The sequence below is a fragment of the Natrix helvetica genome (genome assembly GCF_964273705.1).
Source record: "Natrix helvetica genome assembly, chromosome: W".
In the NCBI taxonomy this organism is placed as follows: Eukaryota; Metazoa; Chordata; class Lepidosauria; order Squamata; family Natricidae; genus Natrix; species Natrix helvetica.
The window spans coordinates 14,377,461-14,402,766 of NC_138555.1; the positions used below are offsets into that span (position 1 = coordinate 14,377,461).

Consider the following 25,306-nt stretch of genomic DNA (forward strand, 5'->3'; position numbering starts at 1 on the left):
ATATATATATATATATATATATATATATATATATATATATATATATATATATATATATATATATATATATATATATATATATATATATATATATATATATATATATATATATATATATATATATATATATATATATATATATATATATATATATATATATATATATATATATATATATATATATATATATATATATATATATATATATATATATATATATATATATATATATATATATATATATATATATATATATATATATATACATACATACATACATACATACATACATACATATATATATATATATATGCAGGTCTTGGCGTATTCAGGTCTTTTTCCGTTTAAAATTGAGAGTATCTTCGTGACGTTTCAATGAGGTCCCACTCGCCATCTTAAGGCTGGTGCCTTCGGCTTCGTGCTTGTGCGAGCAAAGCGTGATCGGAGCTGCTGCTTTCTAAAAAATTGGTGGGGGTGTGTGGAGTGCTGGCTTTGTTGCTGTAAGTGGATTGGTTGGCTGTGTTGTAACATCTTTTTTTTATTTTTTTTTATTTTTCTTTAAAAAGGACAAGACAACACATACAGAACAAGAGCAGGGAAGAAAAAAGAAAAAAAAACCAATTTCATCAAGCATGTCGTTTGGTTACAAGTTTTTGTGCAGTGGTTTTTACAATTAAGGATAAGGTCACTAATTATCCATTAAACATAGTTAAATATTTCATTGAGCATTGTGTGTTCAAATTACCATTAGTATTCTTTCTTTTATGACAACCCTTGTTTCTTTACATCCATAATTATCTACTAGGTAACAATAAGTCTTTATAAAATTATATCACCATTCTCTAAAAAATAAGAATAAGCATTAAGACAAAGAAAAAAAAAACTCATTACTTCATATAAGACATTTCTACTTTCCATTAGCCATAGAATTTCCAATCATCCACAACTCCAAATATAATTTTCCATTATTATTTGTCAATCCATGTAGTCATTAAATATTTCAGTCTATATTTATATCCATTATTCATTACATCATCATTATTCCATTTTATATTATAAGATAGTTACCAACTACAATCATACCTAACACTTTAAATCAACGCACTCTTATATATTGAATACCTTATTATTCTTATATCGTATAAGTAGATAGTCTGTTTCATAGTTAAGGCTTAACACATATAAAAAGAGAAAAAAGAAAAAATATTTTTTTTCCCAACATTAAATATAGCTTTCTATTATTATTACATATAAGATAAGATAAAGGGAAAAAAATTCATTTCCAGGTTTTTTTATCCAACCATTGATAAAACAAATCCCATACTTTATAGAATTGCTCATCCTCTAGTTCTCTAATTTCAAATGTAAGTTTACTCATTTCAGCACAGTCCATTATCTTCCAAACAATTTCTTCCTCTGTTGGTACTTTCTCATTTTTCCAATGTTTAGCAAATACAATTCTAGCAGTTGTTAAGACATTTATAATCAAATATTTCAAGTCTTTATTGTATATTTCTGGTATTATTCCCAATAGAATAAGTTCTGGTTTCAAGTCTATATGTTTATGTATCATTTTCTCCAACCACATGTGTATTTTACTCCAGTATCTTTTAGCTTCAGGACAGGTCCACCACATGTGGTAGAATGTGCCCGGCGTATGTTGACATTTCCAGCATTTTTCAGACTTATTCTTCGACATTCTTGCTATTCTCGATGGGGATAAGTGCCACCTATAAAACATCTTATACAAGTTTTCTTTATATGCAGTTGACATTGTCATTTTATAATTTTGAGTCCACAATTTTTGCCATTTTTCTAAGTCAATCCCATGTCCAAAGTTTTTTCCCCAAGCTAGCATAGTTTCTTTCACTTGTTCTTCATATAGTTTCACCTCTAATAGATAATCATAAAATTTTTTATTACTTTTTCATCATTACCTGTTAAGATTTTATCTAATTTATTTATTATTTATTTATTTCTTAGATTTTTAGACCGCCCCCTCTCCCAAAAAGGGACTCGGGGCGGTGTACAGTCAATGCAAATAAAATACAGTCATAACAATAAAATACATTTAAAATACATTTAGAGGGGGAGATAGACTGTACAAGAAATAAATACCTAAAAACATCCCAATTAAAACCCCAAACCCAATTAAAATAAATCCCCGGGAGGTAAAACTAAGAAAGTGCCAGGCCAGCTGATTGAAATAGGTGAGTCTTTAACTTTTGACAGAAGGAACGGAGGTCGGTGGTAGTTCGAATGTCAGGGGGGAGGTCGTTCCAGAGGGTTGGGCCCATCACAGAGAAGGACCTACTCCTAGGTGTCGCCCGCTGGCATTGCCTAGCGGACGGCACCAGGAGGAGCCCCTCCCTGTGTGAGCGGATAGGTCGCAGGGACGAGTGTGGTAGGATGCGATCCTGCAGATAACTAGGTCCTGTGCCATGGAGCGCTTTAAAGATGGTGATCAATAACTTGAAACGCACCTGAAAGGCCACAGGTAGCCAGTGCAGCTCGCGCAGGAGAGGTGTTACGTGGGAGTAACGTGTACTCCCCATAATAACCCGCGCGGCTGCGTTCTGAACTAGCTGCAGTCTCCGGATGCGTCCCAAGGGAAGCCCCATGTAGAGAGCATTGCAGTAGTCCAGGCGAGACGTCACCAGCGCATGAGTGACCGTGCGCAGGGCACTCCGGTCCAGTAGGGGGCGCAATTGGCGCACCAGGCGAACCTGGTGGAACGCCCCCCTTGCCAGTTTATCAGTCAGTTTATCATAAAAGCCCTCATTTTTTCGATCTTCATTGTATCTAGAATGTATTTGCACATATGAATACCAATTGAGTTCAATACCTTCTTCTTTCAATTCTTGTATAGATTTAAGTTCACCCTCAGTATTCAATAATTTAGCATATCTAACTGTTTCTTCCCTTTTATATACTATTGGATATGAAAAAGCTTCAATAGTTGATATCCAGACTGGAATTTTCAAGTAGTGTAACCTCTTAACCTTCTCCCAATTTGATAACAGAGCCTCTCTTATAAAATGGTCTCTGAAATAACCATGCTTTTTAGTTCCTTTATACCATAAGTATGCATGCCACCCCAACAGCAGGTCATGACCCTCTAGATTCAAAAGCCTAGCATTTCTTAGCATTATCCATTCATTGATCCACATCAAACTAGCTGCTTGGTAGTATAACTCCCAATCGGGTAGGCCCCACCCTCCCCTTGATTTGGCATCTTGTAACAATTTACGTTTTATTCTTGCTTTTTTCCCTTGCCATATGAATTTCAACACCATTTTATTTAATTCTTCAAAATAGCCTTTCCCCAACTTAATTGGAATAGTCTGGAACAAATATAACAGTCTAGGTAGGATATTCATTTTGATTGTTGCGATTCTACCAATCATTGATAATTGAAGGTTCTCCCATTTCGCCAAATCTATTGCAATTTGTTGCTTCAATTTGAAATAATTATCTTCTTTAAGAGTGCTGCATTTGGCTGTTAGATGAATCCCCAAATATTTAACTTTATTTGTAATTTGCATTTCCAAAATTTCCGCCAATTCTTCTTTTTGTTTTCGGGGTATATTTTTTGTCAAGATCTTTGTTTTGTCTTTATTTATTTTCAAACCTGCAACTTCCCCGTACGACTCAATTTCTCCTATCAATTTAGGTGCAGATTGAAATGGCTCCTCAAGAATGAAGACTAGATCGTCAGCAAATGCTTGCAGCTTGTATTCTTCCTTTTTAATGGTCATTCCCTTTATTTCTTCCTCTTCTCTAATCTTTCTATTTAGTACTTCTAATGTTAAAACAAAAAGCAGTGGTGATAGTGGACAGCCTTGTCTCGTACCTCTTTTAATTTCGATTGAATCCGTCAGTTCTCCATTTATCATTATCTTGGCTGTTTGCTTGTGGTAAATCGTTTGTACAGCTTGAATAAAGTTCTTACCAAAGTTCATTTGTTCCATTTGTTGTATCATAAACATCCAGTTCACATTATCGAAGGCTTTCTGTGCATCCAGAAACATCAAAGCCATTTGCTTCCCAGAGTGGACCTGATAATATTCCAAGGTATCCAGAATTGTCCTTATGTTGTCTCTAATTTGCCTCTTTGGTAAAAAGCCATTTTGGTCCGAGTGAATGAACCCATTTAAGTATTTTTTCAGTCTCTCCGCCAGTATGGAGGCAAATAGCTTATAATCTGAATTCAACAAGGAAATAGGTCTATAGTTCTTAATTTGCGTATGGTCTGCCTCCTCTTTGGGTAACAATGTAATATATGCCTCCAACCATGAATTAGGTATTTTGCTTTCAATCATTACTTCATTCATGACTTCTAGTAATGGAACGGCCAAAGATTTTTCTAGTGTTCTATAGAATTCCACAGGGAGGCCATCCGGTCCCGGGGCCTTCCCATTATTTTGTCTTTTAATGGCCTCGGTTAGTTCCATCATTGTTATTTTATCTTCAAGTATAGTTCTAGTATCATTTGGTATTTGGGGGAGTTTGGCATTTTGTAGATATTGTTTCACTTCTTCCTCTTTTATGTTCTCTTGTTCATACAACTTGGCATAGTAATCTTGTATAATTTTCTTTTTTTCCATATTTCCATAGTGCAATTGTCCTTGTTCATCTCTTAGTTGTAATATTTTCTTGGTCTCTCTTTCTTTTCTCAGTTTATATGCCAGCCATCTGCCTGGTTTATTTGCATTTTCAAAATAGTTCTGTTTAGCGCCTCTGATTTTTTGAGCCAAGTCCTCCTTTTCCAGTAGGTCCAGTTTGTGTTTTATTGTGTCCATCTTTATTTTAATCTCTTTCTTTTGTGGAAATTTCTGTAGTTCTTTTTCCAGTGTGCTGTAATCCTTTTCTAGATCCTTAGACACTTGTCTTTTCTTTAAGTTTCTCTTTCTTGCATAGTCTATTATCAAACCTCTAGAAAAGGCCTTCATTGTATCCCAGAGATTCTGTAAGGACGTATCTTCTTTTTTGTTTTCTTTAAAGAAGAAAGTCAATTCTTTTTCCATTTTCTTTACAAATTCTTTCTCTTTCAATATCCTGTTGTTTAGTGTCCATCTAGATCTTATTCTTTGTTGTCTCCAACCTATTGTCGTTGGATTGTGGTCCGCCCAGGTGTTTGACTCAATCTCCACGTCTAGTGCACTGTTGGATGTATTTGTTGAGGCCCATATCATGTCAATTCTAGAGAGCGATGAGTGTCTATTTGAGTAGAAGGTGTATTGTTTTTTAGTGGGGTTCCTTTCTCTCCAAACGTCTTTTAGGTTTATTTCATCCATCATCCTGAAGAAGGCCTTTGGGAGTGTTTTTCTATTTAGTTTTGTTGTTTTGTGGGTTTTATAGTCCAAGTTCTGGTCTACAATACCATTGAAGTCTCCCATCATGCAAATATCAACATAGTCTAGATCAGAAATTTTCTTGTGGATTTTTTTATAAAAGTCATCTTGTTTTTCATTAGGTGCGTAAATTCCAATTAGCAGTATTTTCCTAGCATTGTCCATTATTTCCACCATTAAAATTATTCCATCTTCGTCTGTATAGATTTCATCTTTAATGTAAAAAGTCACACCTCTTTGTTTACAATCCGCTAACGAAGTAAAAATTTTCCCCAGCTTTGGTTGTACTAATAGATGGCTGTTTCTTTGCTGGATATGTACTTCTTGTAGGCAAATTATGTCTAATTTTAATTTTCCTAATTTATGAAATATTTTCCTTCTTTTATATGACGAATTGAGTCCATTTATATTAATTGAAAGTAATTTTATTCCTTCCATCCTTATGTTTTATATATAGGGTTTATAGCTCTAGTTGATCTTGGTTCCCGTTGTGCTCTAATCTCTACCCCCCCCTAACAGCCCCTTCTTCAATGTCAATTCCACCTACAGCACCCTCTGTCCTCTCAATTTCAATTATAGGTAGATCCAGCAGTTGCACCGGTAGCTCTTCGTTTCCAGGCTTCTCTGCCTTTCCTCTCAAATGTTCTGTGTAGAAAGCTTCTGCCTTCTCAATTGTATCAATTCTGTATCTCTGTCCTTTCCATACAAACATGAGGCCTTCCGGAATCAACCATCTATAGTTAACTCCTATTTTAAGTAGAACTGTGGTCAAAAATTGGTATTTTCTTCTCTTCTCTCTCACCCTTCTTGGTATTTGCTTTAGAATTGCAATCTCTTTGCCTTTGTATTCCAGTTTTTTATCTCTTGTGTTTTGCAGGATTTGTAGTTTTAATGCTTTTTTCGTAAATCTTACATGGACCTCCCTTGGGAGGGAGTTCCTCGTTGCATATCTTGTATTAACTCGAAATATCTCATCTATCCCGTCCATTATCTTCTCCTCAGGTATCCCTGATATTTCTATGAGAATTTCAGATATTATTTGTGGCAGATTTTCACCCTTTTCTTCTACTATATTTTGAAACCTCAGAAAATATTCAGAGCGCTCCATCTCCAATCCAATTATTGCACTGCTTTCTGTTTCCACTTCACTCAATCTGGAATCAAATTCTTCATCCCTCTTCTCTCTCTGCTTCTCTCTTTCAGCAATTTTTTGCATAACATCTTCTTGTTTTTTGACCCACTGTTGTATATCTTTTATATTTCTCTCTGCTTCATCTGTTTTTTTTTCTATGTTCTCCATCTTCATTTCCATATTGCCCGTTTTCTTTATCAGTGTATCCAATTTTTCATCAGTGCTTGTTTGTAGTTTCTGTATTGATTGCATAATTGACTCTAGAGATATAGTCTTCTCTTTTTCCTGTTGAATGATAGATTGTATTGATCTTTGTCCTCCTGCCGGTGAGGAGGCAGGGGTTGTTGTTGTAGAGCCCACTGGTGTTGGCTTTCTACTCATCTTGCTATTTTATTCTCTCTTCTTCTTCTTCTTCTTCTTCTTCTTCTTCTTCTTCCTCGTTTTGTAGTTCAGTCCAATTGCAATTAACACTAGGAGAAGGAGATAGGGAGAAGAAAAGAAAAGGGGAGGAGGAAAAAGGGAAAAGGAGTATATGGTAGTTAGATAAAAGTAGTAAGGGGAGAAATCAAGATTTAAGTAGAGAGCACAGGATATGGGAAATATAATAGAGAATATAAAAGAGAAGTAGAAGAAGGAGAGGGGCAAAAAGAGAAAGAGAGAGAGAGAGAAAAAAGGCAATCCATATAAGAAGGAAGAGGGTAGATGAGGGGAGTGGGAGGAGAGAAAGAAAAAATTGTGTCTCTGTTATTTCAAAAAAAAAAGAAAAGGAAAAAAGAAAAAATTTAAGGACCAGGAAAAAAAAAAAAGAGAAAAGAAAAAAATTATTCAGCGCTTCCAGGCTTCAGGACTTCAGGAAAAAAAGAGACAAACAGCACATGCACCAACCAGGAAAAAAAAAATCATCACTTCCCCAGCAGAATAGTATAAACACTCGATGTAGTTTCCAAAGTCACTCCAGTTTTCTCTTGTAAGTCTTCCAAGATAAGATAACTTTCCAGACCTTAAAGCTCCACAAGAAACAGCCTGCAATAAACAGCTGTGTTTCTTTGCTTCTTATCAGGTCTTGACCTTGGATGAATGGTGTTTTCTCAAAATAGTCCCAGCAGTAGGAATTAGCAACAATGTTTCAAAGTCCGCTGGGTGGCAGTGTTAAAATGTATCCAGTCCCTAGCCCCTTAAAGCGCTGCCTTTAGTAAAAGGAAAAGTTAAACTCAGTAAAAAGAGAAAAAAAGTCTTTTAGGCATTAAAAGGAATAAAGTAAAAGAAAAAAGGCTCTAATGAGGTCTCTTTAAAAAAAAAGAAAAAGAAAGGGAAGTTAAAAATAAGGAGAAAGCTTCAACTACAATTGTAACAGCTGTAATGAAAGTCCGGTCTGGCTTCCGATAGATAAAAAGGGAAGAAAAAAAAAGCCCAAATGGTTTCAATTAACTCTATTCAAACCCGCCGCTAAGTCTCCGGTTGTTTTCTATTTTCCTTTAGTCTCCAATTTAAGGGTGTCCTCTGTATAATTTAAATGAAAAAAAACCTTTTTTTTCAAATAGTCTCACCAAAACACGGCATGCTTCTCTCCTCCTGCTCTTGCTTTGCGGAGCCGTCAGCCACTTCGGCAGCCTGGGGGCTGGCTCTTGATCGCTGGCAAAAAGGGGTTTCCCCAGGGTTTCCAGAGACTTTGCGAGTGTCTCTGGGTCCCCCGGAATTTCCCCTTACCTCCCACTGTCTCTACAGGACAGCTTGGGTCCAGTGGACCATCCAAACGATCGGGTTTCAACGGATCATCTGGAGTGACCAGAAGATCCATGGTAACGCAGCGACGCGTGGCTCCTCCCGTGTTGTAACATCTTGATTAGTTGATGGAGTTGATGTTTGCAGATTAGTCGGCTGTTTCGTAACATCCTGTGTGGCTGAGATACTGGCTGTGTGCCTATTGTTCTTTTGTGTTGTAACGACCTGGGTAATGGGCTGTGTGATGACATCCTGAGCTCTATTGTAGTGATATCCTGAGTTCTGTGCTGCAACCTCCTGGCTGGTTGGCTGCATCGTAACATCCTGAGCCTTTGCGTTATAACCTCCTGAGTTCTGTGATGTAATGTCCTGAGCAGATGGATGTGGTGTAACATCCCGGGCTTTGGTTTGTCTCTGAGTTTGTGGTCTGGCCATGTGTTCATGGCGTGTGTCAGTTTGCTTTGTGTGGGGGTCGGAGGGGGGTGCAGCAGTTGGTGATGCCGCCGTGGTTTGGCTTCTGGATGGTGGTTGCATTTGGTCTATGGGATGGGTTTGGGTTTGAGTCTGGTGAGGGTGAGTGGTCATTGCATCCTGTGTTGTTCTAGGTCCAGTGTCAGTTTTCGTGGCTGGGACTCATTTGTTGACTAGGGCTAGTTTCCAGATATCTGGTAGGCAGGAGGTATCGTCATGTTTTTCATGTTGTGGGGTTGTTTCTCTAGTTCGATGGCTTCCATAATTATTCTCTTGTTGAAGTGTTCAGTTTGGGAGATTAATTTGGTTCTTTCAAAATAAATTTCATGTCCTGTTGCTTTAAGGTGCTGGAAGAGGGAGGAAGTTTTTTCTTCTTTTCTGACTGCATTCTTGTGTTCTGCGATGCGTGCATTTATTCTCCTATTAGTTTGTCCAACGTATGTGACTGGGCAGATGTTGCATGGTATTTCATAGACTCCTTGGTTTTCTAGCTGGATCTTGTCTTTGGGGTTTCTTAAGATGTTGGCTATTTTTTGGTCAGTGTCTTGATATTGTGTTTGTGGAGAATTTTGCTAATTTTATCTGTGGTGCCTTTGATGTAAGGGAAGAGGGCGATGCCGTTGTACTGTTCTGTGTCTCGGTTCTTGGGGGGTGTCTCCTTTTGGATTAGGTTGCTGTTCTGACCCCCCTTCCTCCGTTGCCCACACAGCACACACACTCCGGAACAGTACAAGGGAACAAGGTTTATTACACGAACAGACAAGAGGTTTCGTGGCAGCAAGCCACCAAGACAAAACTCACAGGGACAGAACACAAAAGCAGCTATCCAGCTTGCCAGGATCCCAGACTAGAGTTTCTGGCATAAGTCCTTCGTTGACTGCTACGCAGCGCCTCTCCAGAGTCAACCCTTTTATAACCTAAAAAGGGCGTCTCCCAAACAGCACCTGAGAGCTCTTTACTGCCTATAATTACGCCCACGCTCCTTGCGTCTCTGGGTGCGCCGGAAACGGGCATCTAGAAACGCCCTGCTAAGTTCTGAGTCACTGTCACATGAGTCCTCCCCGCTGCTCCAAGGCAGGGCATCGGGAGTCCTCCTCCTCTGGCTCTCACCGCTGCTCCATGCCTCTGGCGCCACCTGGTGGCCGACCAGACTCTCGGATCCCTGCTCAGCCTCCGAATCCTGTCCAGGATCGCCCATCTCCTCTGGAGCTGACTCGTATGGACTATCACTCTCGGAGTCTGGTGGCAGCGGCACTGGCTGGGCCACAACAGGTTGGTAATTGTGTTTCTTTGGAATCCGTTGGAAATTAATATGTTTGTGAGAGTGTGTAATTCAGTTTTCAGGTGGTCTTTGTCAGCTAGGCGTTTGGTTCTGGAGATGAGGGTCTTGGCTACGGAGTGAACCTGTGCAGGGTGGTGATGGGATTGTGCGTTTAAGTAGCGGTTGGTGTTCTGACCCCCCTCTTCGTACACCGAAGCACTCCAAGACAAGGAATACTGCTAGACAATTTATTCACAGTAAATTAACACACTGACTAGACCTTGGCAGCAATCCAGACTTCCAAGATAAGACACAGGCACGAGAACACTTCTCCAACAGGGGATGAAATGCGTCATCTTGGCGAGCATGTCCACCACCACGAGGACCGTGGTAAAACCTGAAGACGGAGGCAGCTCTGTCAGGAAGTCAATGGACACGGCTCCCCAGGGTCTGTCTGTCTGGGGTCGGCATTGGCTGCAACAAGCCTGGAGGAGCTCCTGTCGCTGACTTGGCCTGTCGACACTGCACACACGACGTGATGTACAACTGCACGTTGTGTTGCAAGCGGGGCCACCAGAAAGTACAGGAGACCAGGTTTAAAGTCTTGAACAGGCCAAAATGTCCCGCCGCTGGATTGTCATGACACTGGGAGAGAACAAGTCCACGGAGGGGCCCTGTGGGCACATAGAGCCGGTCCCGGTATCTCAAAAGGTCATCGTCGAATGTCCACGGGGAGGCCGGCCCTACCTCTGCCCTCCATTGCTCTACCCATTCGTCGCCCCACTGCGCATCCCGTATCAGAGACCATAAGTCCACGGGCTCATGAACTGCAGCGAAGGATTCGATGGGTAGAACGGTCCGGGGTGGAAGCGAGTCTGCAGGGTCAGAGTACTCCGGTTTTCTAGACAGGGCATCCGCCCGTTGATTTTGCGCACTAGGAATTTAAGTCACTTTGAAGATGAACCGGGCAAAGAACAGAGACCACTGGATCTCGTGCTGGTTCAACTTGCGTGCCGTTGTCAGAAACTCTAAATTTCTATGATCCGTCCGGACCTCGACTTGATGCCTGGCCCCCTCCAGGTGATGCCTCCAGGCCTCAAACGCCACCTTGATAGCCAACAACTCCTTCTCCCAGATGGTGTAATTGCGCTCGGAAGGATTGAGTAATAAGTGCAAGGGGAAAGGGTACCATCAGGGGCGTGAGCCTGCAGTAACACCACACCCACCGTGATGTCAGATGCGTCCGCCTCCACCACAAATGGACGATGGGGATCAGGGTGCTTCAGGATCAGCTCCTTCCTAAAGGCGTGCTTCAGGACCACGAATGCCTGTTGCTCCGTGGGCCCCCAGCGAAACGGCACTTTCTTTTGCAGGAGCCGAGTGAGGGGTGCAGTCAAGAAAGCAAAGCTGGGGATGAAGGTCCGGTAATAGTTGGCAAACCCGAGGAGTCTCTGAACATCCTTCATATGTCGAGGAGGTTGCCAACTACACAACGTCTCCACCTTGCCCAGCTCCATCGCAACTCCCTCAGGGGAGATATGGTGCCCCAGGAACTCGATGGTAGTCTGCCAGAACTGACACTTCTCCAGCTTTGCAAATAAATGATGCTCTCGGAGTCGTTGCAAGACCAGGCGCAAATGTTGCTGATGATCCTTCCGGGACATGGAGTAGATCAAGATGTCGTCCAGGTAAATGACGACAAACTGATCCAAGAGGTCCCAGAAGATGTCATTCATGAAGTGTTGGAAGACTACCGGTGCATTGATCAACCCAAATGGCATGTATTCGTGTATTCGAAATGTCCATACTGGGTGCCAATGGCCATCTTCCATTCATCCCCCGCCCTGACTCAGACCATGTTATAAGCCCCATGCAAGTCCAGTTTTGTAAACACTGTCGCCTCCCAGAGCCGCTCCAACAACTCAGGAATCAGGGGCAGTGGGTAACGGTTACACACCATGATGGAATTCAGGCGATGGTAATCGCAACAAAGTCTCAGATGCCCGGTCTTCTTTTTCACGAACAAAACCGGGGCAGACAGTGGCGAAGACAAGGGCCGGATAAAACCCCGGGCAAGGTTCTTGTCTAGAAAGTCCTGCAATGCGGCCAACTCCAGCTCGGACATGGAGTACAGGCGACCCATAGGGAGCTTCGTATCAGGTACCAGTTCAATGGGACAGTCATAAGGCCGGTGCGGTGGCAGTTGATTCGCCTCCTGCTCGCTGAAGAAGTCCGCGAACACCGCTATACCTGGCGGAACGGCCACCTTGGGCGAGCTGAACACATGGCCTGCGCAGACGTGACAGGTGTGGTTGACACATTGCAAGGAAGGGAACGTGATAAGGTTCTGCGACCAATAAATCTGAGGGTTGTGCGCTCGCAGCCAAGCCAAGCCCAATACCACGGGGAAATGCAGGCCCGAAGCAACATAAAATTGGATGGCCTCCTAGTGCTCCCCGAGGACCAGGCGCAAGGGCTGCGTGGCGGCCTTGATAGGCCCAGACAGAAGCACCCGACCGTCAATAGTCTCGACCTGCATCGGTGGGTCCACCAGACACAGAGGGATGTCGTACTTTGTAGCAAACTCCACATCCATAAAGTTTGTGGTAGCCCCGGAATCGACCAAGGCATGGGCCTGAATACCCTGTGGACTACCCGACAAGAGGATGTGTGCTGCTAAGATCATGTGCCATGGAGGCCCATCCACCTCTGTTTCAGCGTGCACCCGACCTAAAGTATCCCTCAGATCGGGCTCCGCCCATTTCCCAACACATTGTTCCATCGCTGGAGGGGAGGCCGCAGGCCACGCAGCCGCCCTACCCTTTTTGGGGCAAACCAAAGCCAGGTGTCCAGGATCCCCACAGTAGAAACACAACCCCCCTGCACGCCATCTGTCCATCTCCATAAGCGACAAGTGGGGTTTGGCGGCACCCAACTCCATGGGCTCCTCCTGTGCAACTGTAGTCTCCTGAGGGACCGGCACCCTGCTGGTCTCGGGGGTGTGCGGCAGGGCCCCCGTCTCTGCAACCGGGCGTCTATCCGGAGGCAAATGTGGACCAACGCGTTGAACGTCAGTGGCCTGTCCACCTGCACCAGCTCATTCTGCAGGTCATCTGACAGCCCGTCGTGAAAAGTGTCCATGAGGGCTGGCTCATTCCAAGCTGAGTCCTGACTAAGCAGCCGGAATTCGCTGACATAATTATGCAAGGAGCCACGGTCCTGCTGCAGTGCTTTGAGTAGTCTGGTGACTGTTTCCACCTTGATGGGATCATCATACATCAGCCTGAGATGATCACAAAAGCCCTGGAAATCATCCAGCAGAGGGCTAGGCTGAGATAGCAACAGGGTAGCCCAACGAGCTGCTGTGCCTGAAAGCAAACTAATAATAAATCCCACCTTAACCCGGTTGGTGGGAAAGTCCTCCGCTCTCAAGCTGATAAACAGATGGCATTGTCCCAAGAACGCTGTAAACATTGCTTGTTTGCCATCAAACTTGTCTGGCACAGCCACCGGACATTTCCTCCATGGCTGGGGGGGGGGGGGGGGGGGTTGGCAGGCCCCTGAAGCTGAGCTACTGCCAATTGGGCATTCTCAGCATGTAGTTGCTCCATTATAGCTTAATGGAGCTTTGTTTGGGGCAGAGTTCAAACTGTTCTGACCCCCCCTCTTTGCACACCAAAGCACTCCAAGACAAGAATACTGCTAGAAGATTTATTCACAGTAAATCAACACACTGACTAGACCTTGGCAGCAATCCAGACTTCCAAGATAAGACACAGGCATGAGAACGCCTGTCCAGCGTTGGTAGATAAGTTGAACTCTGCAACCAGCCTCCAGGAAATACTCCTCCTTAAATACTATCTTGAGAGGAGCCTAATTACAACCACCTGGGTCCAATTATCTTCTGTATCTGTGCAGTTGTTCTCTACATCTATCAGCCCTCCGTTGCCAAGCGTCCAAAACCAACTCCCTTGTCTCCTCCCCACTGCTCCAAGGCATGACATCAGGAGCACACTCCCTTTGGCTTTCACCACTGCTCCATGCCTCAGGGGCCTCCTGGTGGCCAACCAGCCTCTCTGATCCCTGCTCGGAGTCGGAACCCTGTCCAGGGTCCCCCACACCTTCCAGAGCCGACTCAGAAGGCCCCTCACTGTCGGAGTCTGGTTGCAGCTCCAACGGCTCCTGCTGGGCCACAACAGGTTGGTGTGTGTTTTTTTCCCAGTAGATGGTGTGTCCTAGGGAGCCATTGGGTTTTTTGTAGATTAGGGCATCCAGAAAGGGAAGTTGGTTGTTAGCTTCTATTTCCATAGTAAATTGTATTTTGGGGTGTAGGCTGTTGAGATGTGTGAGGAAGTTGTCCAGTTTTTCCTTAACGTGTGGCCAAATTACGAAAGTGTCATCTACATATCTAAGCCAGAGCTTGGGTTTGTGTTCAGATTTATCTAAGGCATTGGTTTCAAAATTTTCCATGTATAGGTTTGCGATGACGGGTGAGAGGGGTGATCCCATAGGTGCTCCTTCTATCTGTTTGTATCTTTGTCCATTGTGGACAAATACAACCCCCCTAAGCACATCCTAGATCTGACCAACCACTGCCTAACCAACACATACTTCATCCTCATGCAGGAGCCCGCACTCTCCAACCAATCAACTACAACTGTGTGTTGTGGCCCATTACAGAATAAACTTTACTGTTCCAGCTATTAAATTAAATATCTTTACACTTTAACACTGAAACTGTAATCCCACACATGTGGTCTCTCTCCTTCTCTCCCCCTCTCCCCCCACATTCTGGACTTTTTTTTTTTCCTTAATAGAAATTTTCTTCTTCACCCTTGAAACTACTAAATCTATATGTGGGTTTTGTTTTGTTTTGTTTGTTTTGTTTTTGTAATAACTTCCTTTGCTTAGTTAAGACCAATTTCCATGCTTTGGCCCTATCCCCTTTCCTCTCTTAAACACTATAGATGCAACAGGTTTTCAAATTAAGATATATTTTTTTACAGAAAAAAAACCTGATCACCGGGTTACTGATTTACACCTTAATCATACTTTGGGGCATAGAATTTGACTCAAAAAGATACACAATAGAAACCCCAGTTCCCTTCCTTTAGGTTTCAATGGAATCAAATATTCCTTGAAACAGAGAACAAGAGTGGTTTTTTTAACCTTCAGCAGGGTTATATCTCTCTATCTTTTTATCTCTCTCCCTCCAACCCTCCCTCTCTCCCTCTCTCTCTCTCTCTCTCTCTCTCTCTATCTATCTATCTATCAATCAATCAATCAATCATCTATCTATGCTTTTCCTCTGTAACCATCTCCTTATTTTCTTCCCTAGCATTCCACCCTATCTCGCAAGTTTGTGGAGGTGATGACCGAATACAACACAACTCAGTCTAAATATCGAGATCGATGCAAAGATCGTATCCAGAGACAGCTGGAGATAAGTATGTCTGTTTACCTTTCTAAATCTTTGGCTTAAAAAAAAAGGTGGGGGGGGGGGGTCCTAATGCAGTGCCTTAAAAAAATTCCCTTTTTTTTCTTAAATGGTAAAATATTAAATGCATTCCCCCAGAAGAGATGGATCATGCAGGTTGGAAGGGGAGGGGGAAACCTTTATGACATTAGTTGTAAGAAAGATTAGAGCAGCACACAAATGTTTTATTTATTTATTTGTCAACATGTACAAGGTAACAGGTATTAGTATAGATATGGGCATTTTCACGTGAGATTGGTACAAATAGATGGATATAAATAAGTATAACATGGGCATGAACACATAAAATGAGTACATATCAATGGGGACAGTAGGACAGGGATGGTAGGCACACTGGTGCGCTTATGCACGCCCCCTTAGCAACCTCTTAGGAAATGTGTGAGGTCCACAGTCGACAGTTTAAGGTTAAAGATATGGGGGTTTGAGGAACTAACAACGGAATCAGGTAGCGTGTTCCAGGCATTGATTGCTCTATTGCTGAAGTCGTCTTTTCTGCAATCGAGTTTGGAGCGGTTTACTTTGTGTTTGTATCTATTGTTTGCCCGTGTATTATTGCGGTTGAAGTTGAAGTAGTCGTTTACAGGTAGGACATTATAGCAGATAATTTTGTGTACTATGCTTAGGTCGGAACGTAGGCGGCATAGTTCGAGGTTGTCCAGGCCTAAAATTTCAAGCCTGGTGGCATAAGGTATTTTATTGTGAGCAGATGAGTTAAGTACTGTTCTTGTAAAATACCTCTGGACCCTATCTATTGTATCAATGTCCGATATATAGTGTGGATTCCAGGCAGGTGAGCAGTATTCAACGATTGATTTATCAAAGGTTTTGTATGCCCTAGTTAGCAGTATAGTGTTACCAGAGAAAAAACTTCGTAAAATAAGGTTGACAACTCTTAATGCCTTTTCTGCAATGTTGTTACAATGAGCTCTGGGGCTTAGATCTTTTAAGATGAATACTCCTAGGTCCTTGACAGAGTGTGGGTCACTATTAGGTCATACCCACCCAGCTTGTATTTGGTGTTCTGGTTTTTGTTGCCAATGTGTAGGACAGAGCATTTGTTAGCAGAGATTTGCAGTTGCCAATTGTTCGACAATCCAGATATATAGTCAAGGTCGTTTTGTAGGGTGGTAGTATTGTCTGTGGTGTTAAATAGTTTTACATCGTTGGCAAAGAGGACGCAGCTGATTATAATATGATCACAGAGGTTGTTTATGTAAAGCAGAAAGAGTGTGGGTCCTAACACGCTGCCTTGGGGGACACCACTATTAACTGGTGCAGGGTTTGATATTGCACTTCCAATTTTGACTACTTGTTGCCTGTTTGATAGGAACACAGCTATCCACTTGTGCAAAGATCCAGAAATGCCATGGGAGCTTAGTTTTAACAGAAGTTTGTCATGTACCACTGAATCAAAGACTTTGCAGAAGTCTATGTAGATTGCACCTATTGCTTTACCCTGGTTGAGTTGTGTGGTCCAAATGTTTTTGCAGTGTAGGAGCTGTAGATTACAGGACAATTTTTTCCTGAAACCAAATTGCTTGTTAGAGAGTAGGTTGTTTGTCTCTAAGTGGTGGGTGGTGGATTGGTTTATGATGGATTCCATGACTTTACAGGAGATGCAGCAAAGGGAGATTGGTCGGTAATTCTCAACTAGGCTGGGCTCTCCTTTTTTGAAAATAGGAATGACCGTTGCTACCAGTGGTGGGTTTCAAAAATTTTTTAGAACCTCTCCTGTAGGTGTGGCCTGCTTTGTGGGAGTAGCTTGTCGGCCATGTGACTGGGTGGGAGTGGCTTGCCAGCCATGTGACCGGGTGGGAGTGGCCAAGACAATGTCACTGAATTCTTTGCCCCAATGAATGATTTACAAAAGGAAGATATAAAAAAGGAAATTTATTATTTTGTGCACTTACTACTTAAATAAGATTAAAATAAGTACACAAAACAATAAAAGAGCTACTTACAGAAGGAAGATGACTGTCCTTGCCAGTCTTCTACATCACCCTTGCTAGATATGCTAGATCTAGCAAGGCTAGATAAGCAAGATATGGATTTAAAGCCAGAAATATTTGGTTGGGTATTTCAAACGGAATGCAATACATATTTAATTTTACACATGTTAACAGCTGCTGGAATTCTGTTTGCACAACAGTGGAAAAACTAAGATATGAAAATGAATAAATATTAGAATGTGCAGGAATGAATAAATTGACAATTAAAATCAAGGCGGCTTCGAATATTTTTTCACGTGGGGTTTGTTTTATCAATGGCTAACTAACAGAAAAAGAAATTAGAAATCTAAATGTATGAAAGAAAACACCAATTATGTAAGGAAAGGTTACTAAAATGTATAAGGAAATATTATTAGTACTTGATCATTATTAATGTGTAGATAACTGTGGGACATTACATACCCACAAACACAAACTATGACAGTGCCAGGAAAAAACCAAAAGAGTAGCAGTTTTCCCCCAAAAGACTGTAGATGAAACCAGTTTTTTCTGTAACCCTAAGGACAGGAAAGACAAAACCACTGGAATAAAAGCCATCAAGGCATTGTGGGAAGTTATAAAGGACAGTGCCAGGAAGCTCACAGAAATTTTAAAATTTAAAAAGACCATTAAAAAAATATTCTATCAAAAATAAATTTTAAAAAACCATTTAAAAATATTCTATACACAATACATTTAAAGAAACCACTTACAAAAATATTCTATCAACAATAAATTTTAAAAAACTATTTAAAAATATTCTATAAACAATAAATAAAATATTCTTTTAAAAAAACATTAAAAGCATAAAGGAAAAAAAAAAACGGGTCACTTACCAGCAGGAAGAATCAGCAGCTCTCCGATGCGATGGATGCAGGGAGCAGGCAGATGACGAGGCAGCAGGTAAGCTGGACTGGAGGGACAAAGGGACAACCTAGTCAGGTAGGCCCACCGCCAAAGGATCCCCGGACTCGCCCAGAGTGAAGAGACACGGCAGGTCGCTCCAGCTGGCTTCCCCCCACCGCCACTCACCCCCACCTCATGCAGGAAGGCCTTCCTTCGCCAAAGCCGCAGGCTGGCATACCCTAGCCTACCGCCCCCACCGCCGCCCTCCCTTCTTTCAGCCACACTGTGTACGTCAGCCCGTGGCTTTCACAAAGGAAGGCCTTCCTTCGCGAAAGCAGTGGGCTGGCGTACCCTAGCCTCCTGCTGCCACCGCCCACCCCTCCACCTCCTTTCAGCCACGTGGGGTATGCCAGCCTGTGGCTTTCGCAAAGGAAGGACTTCCTTCATGAAAGCCGTGGGCTGGTGTACCCTAGCCTCCCCCCGCCCCCACCATCTCCCCACCTCCTTTCAGCCACATGGTGTATGCCAGCCCGCCGCTGCCGCCTCCCCTCGCAATTAGTCGCTTACCTGAGGGAAGCAGCAACAGCAGCAGGGAAGGCGAAGCGAGGACCCGATCAGCAAGCGATGACGCAACAGCTGCTTGCGAAAAGAGGTAAGGCGGCTGTTCGCGCTGCAGTTTTAATCGGGCTCTTAGAGGCGGGCGGGGCGATTGGTGAGCCAGCCAATCAGTGAGCGGCGGGCGGGGCTAGCATGGTGCGGAGGGGCGGGGCAGCGAGTGAGCAGCGACGGAATGGGTGGGGCGAGCAAGCTAACGAGCGGCAACCGGACGGGTGGGGGAGTGAGTGAGGGCCGGTGGGGCAGGAGTTCCGGTACTGTCCCACCAGAGGAACGGGTTCTAAAAGGTACAGTAGATTTTAGGAACCTCTTCTACCGTACCGGTTAAAACCAGGAGCAACCCACCCCTGGTTGCTACTGACCATAGGTCAGGCAATGAGCTGGTTCTAAAAGATACTTCATAGATAGTTGCAATTGGTTGAGGTATGACTAGGAAATGTGGGGGAGATGCCATTGCTGTTGACAACGACTGAAATGGAAAATGTGTTGAAGAGATTGGCCTCAACGGCTTCATCGTTGCAGTCTTCCCCATTATGCCCTTTTAGAGGTGGGATAGTTTTTGAGTCTTAAGTTTGGTGTTTACGAAATTATAGAAGGCTCAGGTGGATTTCGTGTGTAACAGCTCTTCCTCCTGTTTGCAGTGGTGATTGGTACATTCTGCTTTTATTTGGCAGCATAAGGTTTTGTATCAGTTTTTGAAGTTAGCTATGTAGCCAGGTTTTTTTTTTTTTTTTGCCAAAGGGCTTTCTTTTTGGATTGGCGTTTTCTTATTGATATGGGTAATTTTTTTTTTTTTTTGGCTTGGGGTGTTACTAAAGGTGCATATCGTTTAATGACTCTTTGGACTTTGAGTAAAAGAGTGTTATAATGGTCTTCTGCAGTATTGTAGTCATTGAATAGGATTTGCCAATCTAGAGATGAGAGGTCGGCAGCTATGAGGTCGTAGTTTGCTTTTTTGAAGTTATATTTAGGATATATTTCTGCTCCTGACATGAATAAACAAAAAAGCACATAAATAAGTGCAGACTGGAACTTACAGAAGATAATATTTGTAGCTCAGAGTTGAACTATAGGGTCCTTGGTGCTCTCTGAGTTTGGTTGTTTTCTTGCAGACGTTTCATTACCAAACTAGGCAACATCATCAGTGTTAGTGAGTATATAAGCGAGTGAGGCCCTTTTTGAGGGAGATGGGCAGTTTAGAAACATGAAATATAAATACATAAAAAGAAACATAAACAGGAATCAAACTCTACACTGACTAGCACTGATAATGTTACCTTGTCAGGTAATGAAATGTTTGCAATGTTGATGGTCTTTTGAAACCCAGCAGATTTGGTGCCATCTAGAGCTCAGAAGGAATGCTGCTCCAAAGAAGGTAGACGGCATTTGAAAATGCCTTCACCCAAACCCTGCAGTTGGTGGAATCTAAGTGAAGGGACCTAAGGTGAGCCCCTTCTGCAAAATCTTCTGAGTCAGGCAGAATTAAGGAGAAGGTGGTCCAAATGAGATGTTGTTCCTATGTCACTTCACAGCAGCATAGTTTCCACTTGTACTAGTCATTGATGGGAAGCTCCCTTTTAGAAGTGACGGTTTTAAACACCTTAGAAACAAGCAGAATGAAACACAAATTCAGGCATTTCCTCCTTAACCAGAGGGGGAGGCAAGGCAGTTTGGGAATTAGCCCAGAAGCAAGCTGGATCCTATGAGTGCTATATCACACCATACAGTTGTTCCTCATGGCTCTGTTTTTCCGTCTTGCAGCTGGCAGGACAACAACCAATGAAGAGTTAGAAGACATGCTAGAGAGTGGAAGGTTGGCGATTTTCACTGACGATGTATGTATCTGGGGCCTCAGTTGGCTTCTTTGTTCTCTTGGAGTTAATAGAACAGGTAGAATGCAGCTTGGGAAGCATGTGGAGTTGCTGAGCATTTCAAAGAGGGATCTCCCATGGTTGAAAGGTGGCTGCCATAGCAAGCTCTCAATGAATTTGTAGACACTATGAATAAGGATGTAAGAATAGCTCTACTGGATCAGGTTAAGGCCCATCATAGCACAGTATTTTGTTTCTTCCATTAGCCAACCACAGGTCCTTACAATCAGGATATGGAGACATGTCCTCTCCCATCCTTCTCCTCCTGCAACGTGGAGCCATTGTGTCCCTAATCCAGGGCTAGTGTTAAATCTCCAAGACCAACAGCCCTTGACTGACCTTTTCCCCATAAGCTTACCCAGTCTTCTTTGAAAGCCTCCCAAATTTGTGACCTTCACCACATCTTGTGGTAATGACTCCCATAGGCAAATTACATGCTGTGCAAGAAGTGTTTTCTCTTGTCAGTTCTGTCCACTCTTCCTTCTTGGATGACCCCTGGTTTTATTGTTTGAGGGATGGAAAGAAACCTTTCCTTTGAATCCAGTTGCCAGAATATCCCACCATCTGCCTATTAGAACAACTTCTTCTTCTTCTTCTTCTTCTTCTTCTTCTTCTTCTTCTTCTTCTTCTTCTTCTTCTTCTTCTTCTTCTTCTTCTTCTTCTTCTTCTTCTTCTTCTCCTCCTCCTCCTCCTCCTCCTCCTCCTCCTCCTCCTCCTCCTCCTCCTTCTTCCTGGTGTCCATGTCAGCTTTCATTGTTCCAAATTACTAACCAAAGGAATGACAGATAGAGAGGATAGTAGGCAGCAGCAATTGTTGGATTGATACTCACTGCTAGATTCTCTCCTGTCTTCTAATCATGCCCCACACGGTGTGTGTTTTTTCAGATCAAAATGGACTCACAGATGACGAAGCAGGCCCTGAATGAGATTGAAACCCGGCATAACGAGATCATCAAACTGGAAACCAGCATTCGGGAGCTCCATGACATGTTTGTGGACATGGCTATGTTGGTTGAGAGTCAGGTACAGAAGGCAAAGGTAGAAAGAGCTGGATGGCAATGTCAGGTTATCTTTCAAGCTCACCTGGACTTCTCAGTTTGTTCAAAAGACTGGTGGAAACTGGGGAAGAGAGGACAGAACAAGAGATTAGACCAAATAACTTCAGAAACACTCCAAGAATTCTTTGTTCCCTACAGGTCGCCTAATGCCAGGCTATTCCTTTAAAATCCTGCACAATAATGTAGCCAGGTATCTCCTGCATTGCACTGAGATCTGTTTCTAAGGCTAATGCCCCCTCTTGGAAATCAGGTATTGGCAAATAGTGGGTCAGTTTTTATCATTAGTGGGACCCACCAGTGATTTTTTTTTTTTTGCCACCAGGCCAAAAGCCAAAACTATAATCTTTATATGTTTATGTTTTAAAGAACCAAGGTTCTTTAACTTTACTTAATGTTAACTTAAAAAATTAGGTTATGTTAAGGAGCTCTTTAAGCACTACTTCTTAAAAATCATTTGAACACTTTTAAAATATTGTTCTTGTTGATTTGGATTTTTTTCTTCTCCTATTATTTTATTTAATTTTGTCTTTTTGTAATCTAATTCATGCTCATATTTTTAACTCTATGTTTTTGCTAAGCTGTTCCAGGAGTGTAGGATACATACAGGTAGTCCTTGACCTATGACTGCAATTGAGCCCAAAATTCTTATTGCTAAATAAGGCAGTTGTTATGTGAAGTGTGCCTCATTTTATGACAATTTTTGCCACAGTTGTCAAGTGAATCACTGCAGTTGTTTTAAACAAGTCATGCAATCTTCAAGCAAATCTGACTTCCTCCATTGACTTTGATTGTCTGAAGCCGATGGAAAGGTTATAAATGGTGATTATAAGACCCAGGGACAGTGCAAGTGTCATAAATATATGCCAATTGCCAAGCACACTAATTTTGATCATGTGACCATGGGGATGCTACAACAGTTGTAAGTGTGAAAAACAGTCGTAAATCATTTGTAATTAAAATTAGGTAAATCACAGTGCTGTTGTAACTTGGAACAGTCGCTAAATAAATGGTCAGTTGAGGACTGCCTGTATTTCAAATCTATATGTGAGGGATTGATACACTGACCACCCACTCTTCTGTGGCCACTTCTACTGTAAGTGGGGGAAGTTTGCAAAAATTTCTGATCCTTATGTGTCCAAAATTTTATTATCTGTATGCATGGAATGTTATTAGCAGGTTTGGAAAGCATTCATCAATTTGTAGAACTCCAAAAACATACACACAGAGCTTAGTGAGGAGTAAGCATTATAGATGAGTACAGAATAAGGTGCCCTTGGTGAGCAGAGTGACAGGGAATAGATGGAAGATTTTGAAGAAATATGCAGAACAACATTCATTTGCAAATTCCTCACACATGTGATGAGACAAAGAATGACAATGGAGTCACTGGGGACTGCAGTTATTCCTCCTCCACCCCTGTCAGCCAAAACCAGTACAGAAAAAATTCACTGTGGGATTGTGGTTTGGAGTCATAACCATCAACATCTCTTCACTTCCCAGAATTCAACCCTTCCTGGAAGCAATGTTCCTCTTTCTCCCCCCCCCCCCTCCCCTCACACATGCTAGAAAGCTCTGCTTTCAGTTCTCTGATGAGTGGGGAGGTCTGCAACTAGCTAGTGCTGAGAAGAGAGAGAGAGGAGAGAGAGAGAAGAGAGAGGAGAGAAGGAGGGAGGGAGGGAGAGGGGAGAGAGAGGGGAGAGAGAGAGGGAGAGAGGGAGGGAGGGAGGGAGGGAGGGAGGGAGGGAGAGAGAGAGAGAGAGAGAGTGGTTCCAGCACAAAATGCCTGTGTCCTTTTGGCCTCAAATATAACATGTATGAAGCAAAGCCACTAAACCAGCATAACAGATAAACGCCATGAATACAATGTCTATGGAGATTCTCAATCATCCAGGTCATGATTGTCCCAAAGGTGGCAGAACTGAAGAAGCCTCTTGGATGAGAAGTGGAATATTTTCAAAGAAAAAAAACAAGAAAGTCCAGTTGCCTTTCGAAAAAAGCACCTTTGGGACATCCCTGAACAACAGTGAACTACAAATTACATTTATTTATTCAGTGAATAAATAAGAATAAATAAAACCTTACAGAAAGGATTGGCCTTCCATAGATTCATATTCCCAGTTGGCTGTCAAGCTGAGGGATGGTTTACCACTAGACTTTAGCCTTAGTGTCCTTAAGATAATGTTTTGTAGGCTGTTCCTATGATTTGTTGAGAATATCAACCCACCCAAACTTGAGCGTACAACTGGTCCTCCCTTGACTGCTTTTCCCCTCATTTCAGGGTGAGATGATTGACCGCATCGAGTACAATGTTGAGCACTCTGTGGATTATGTGGAAAGAGCTGTCTCTGACACCAAGAAAGCTGTAAAATACCAGAGCAAGGCTCGAAGGGTGAGTAAGTGGGCCTGGTTATTGGAAGAAGCAAAGAATTTGGGAATTTGGGTAGTCGGAAAAGGGGACGGTACTTTCACTTACTTAGAAAGGTGTGGTCTGGAGATAATACAGATGGGAGGGCTAAAAAGTTAAGGAAAGAACAGGAGATCAAAGAAGGACAAGGAAATGGGAAAAAAGGAATAATATGAAAAGCAAAGAGGCTTGGATCCAGTGGACCTTGGTATGGAATACATACAGGGAGAAATATTCACTTTTTTATATCTTGGGAATGAATTGTTCTGCAGACCACTAGAGCACTAAGCCATGTAAGGTGAGGAGAAAGAGAATGGGTTGGTCTGTTGTTTGCTTACTTACAACTTACAAATTGTAGATGATAAAATACAAGGCAGGAATCTGCTCAAATGAAAGTATTTTCTTCCTATGGTTTACCAGGTTGTTTTTATGTGCCAACCTCTAGGTTTCAAATGGTGAGTCTGTCATAGTAGCATGATGGAACACCTTTTGGAGGTCAATCTTCATAGATTTTATCCCAAGCATTACTAATACTTTGTCTTTTTTCCCCTTTGTCTCTCTCTGTCCCTCTCTGTCTTTCTCTCTCTCTCTCTTCCCTTCTGTTCTCTTTCTCTGTCTTGCTCCGTGGATTTTCTTGGGTAATGTAGAAGAAAATAATGATTATAATTTGTTGTGTGGTTCTTGGTATAGTACTGGCCTCCTCCATCGGGGGCACTCTTGGGTTGTAAATTAAAGCAAATTATTATTATTATTATTATTATTATTATTATTATTATTATTATTATTATTATTATTATTATTATTATCAATAATAATAATAATAATAATAATAATAATTATAATGATTATAATTATAATTATAATTATAATTATAATTATAATTATAATTATAATTATAATTATAATTATAATTATAATTATAATTATAATTATAATTATAATTATAATTATAATTATAATTATAATTATAATTATAATTATAATTATAATTATAATTATAATTATATAGAATTGTACGTGCAGTGGATATAACAGCACATGTTCCAGCTACCTATAGATAAAAACAACTTTATTGGGTCAGCAAATC

At 41.9% G+C, this 25,306-nt stretch overlaps 1 protein-coding gene across 1 annotated transcript in view; it reads left to right on the forward strand.

The window, feature by feature from the left end:
- LOC309400487 (syntaxin-1B-like) overlaps positions 1-24,947 on the forward strand; it is a gene marked incomplete at its 3' end in the record, with an annotated part of 213,432 nt that extends 188,485 nt beyond the window's left edge. The window contains exons 6-10 of the mRNA XM_081969010.1: positions 15,279-15,387; positions 20,648-20,721; positions 21,643-21,780; positions 24,094-24,204; positions 24,867-24,947. Of these exons, the coding sequence (XP_081825136.1) occupies positions 15,279-15,387; positions 20,648-20,721; positions 21,643-21,780; positions 24,094-24,204; positions 24,867-24,947 (513 nt within the window). The remainder of the gene's footprint in view (positions 1-15,278; positions 15,388-20,647; positions 20,722-21,642; positions 21,781-24,093; positions 24,205-24,866) is intronic.
- Between the last annotated feature and the right edge of the window lie 359 nt (positions 24,948-25,306).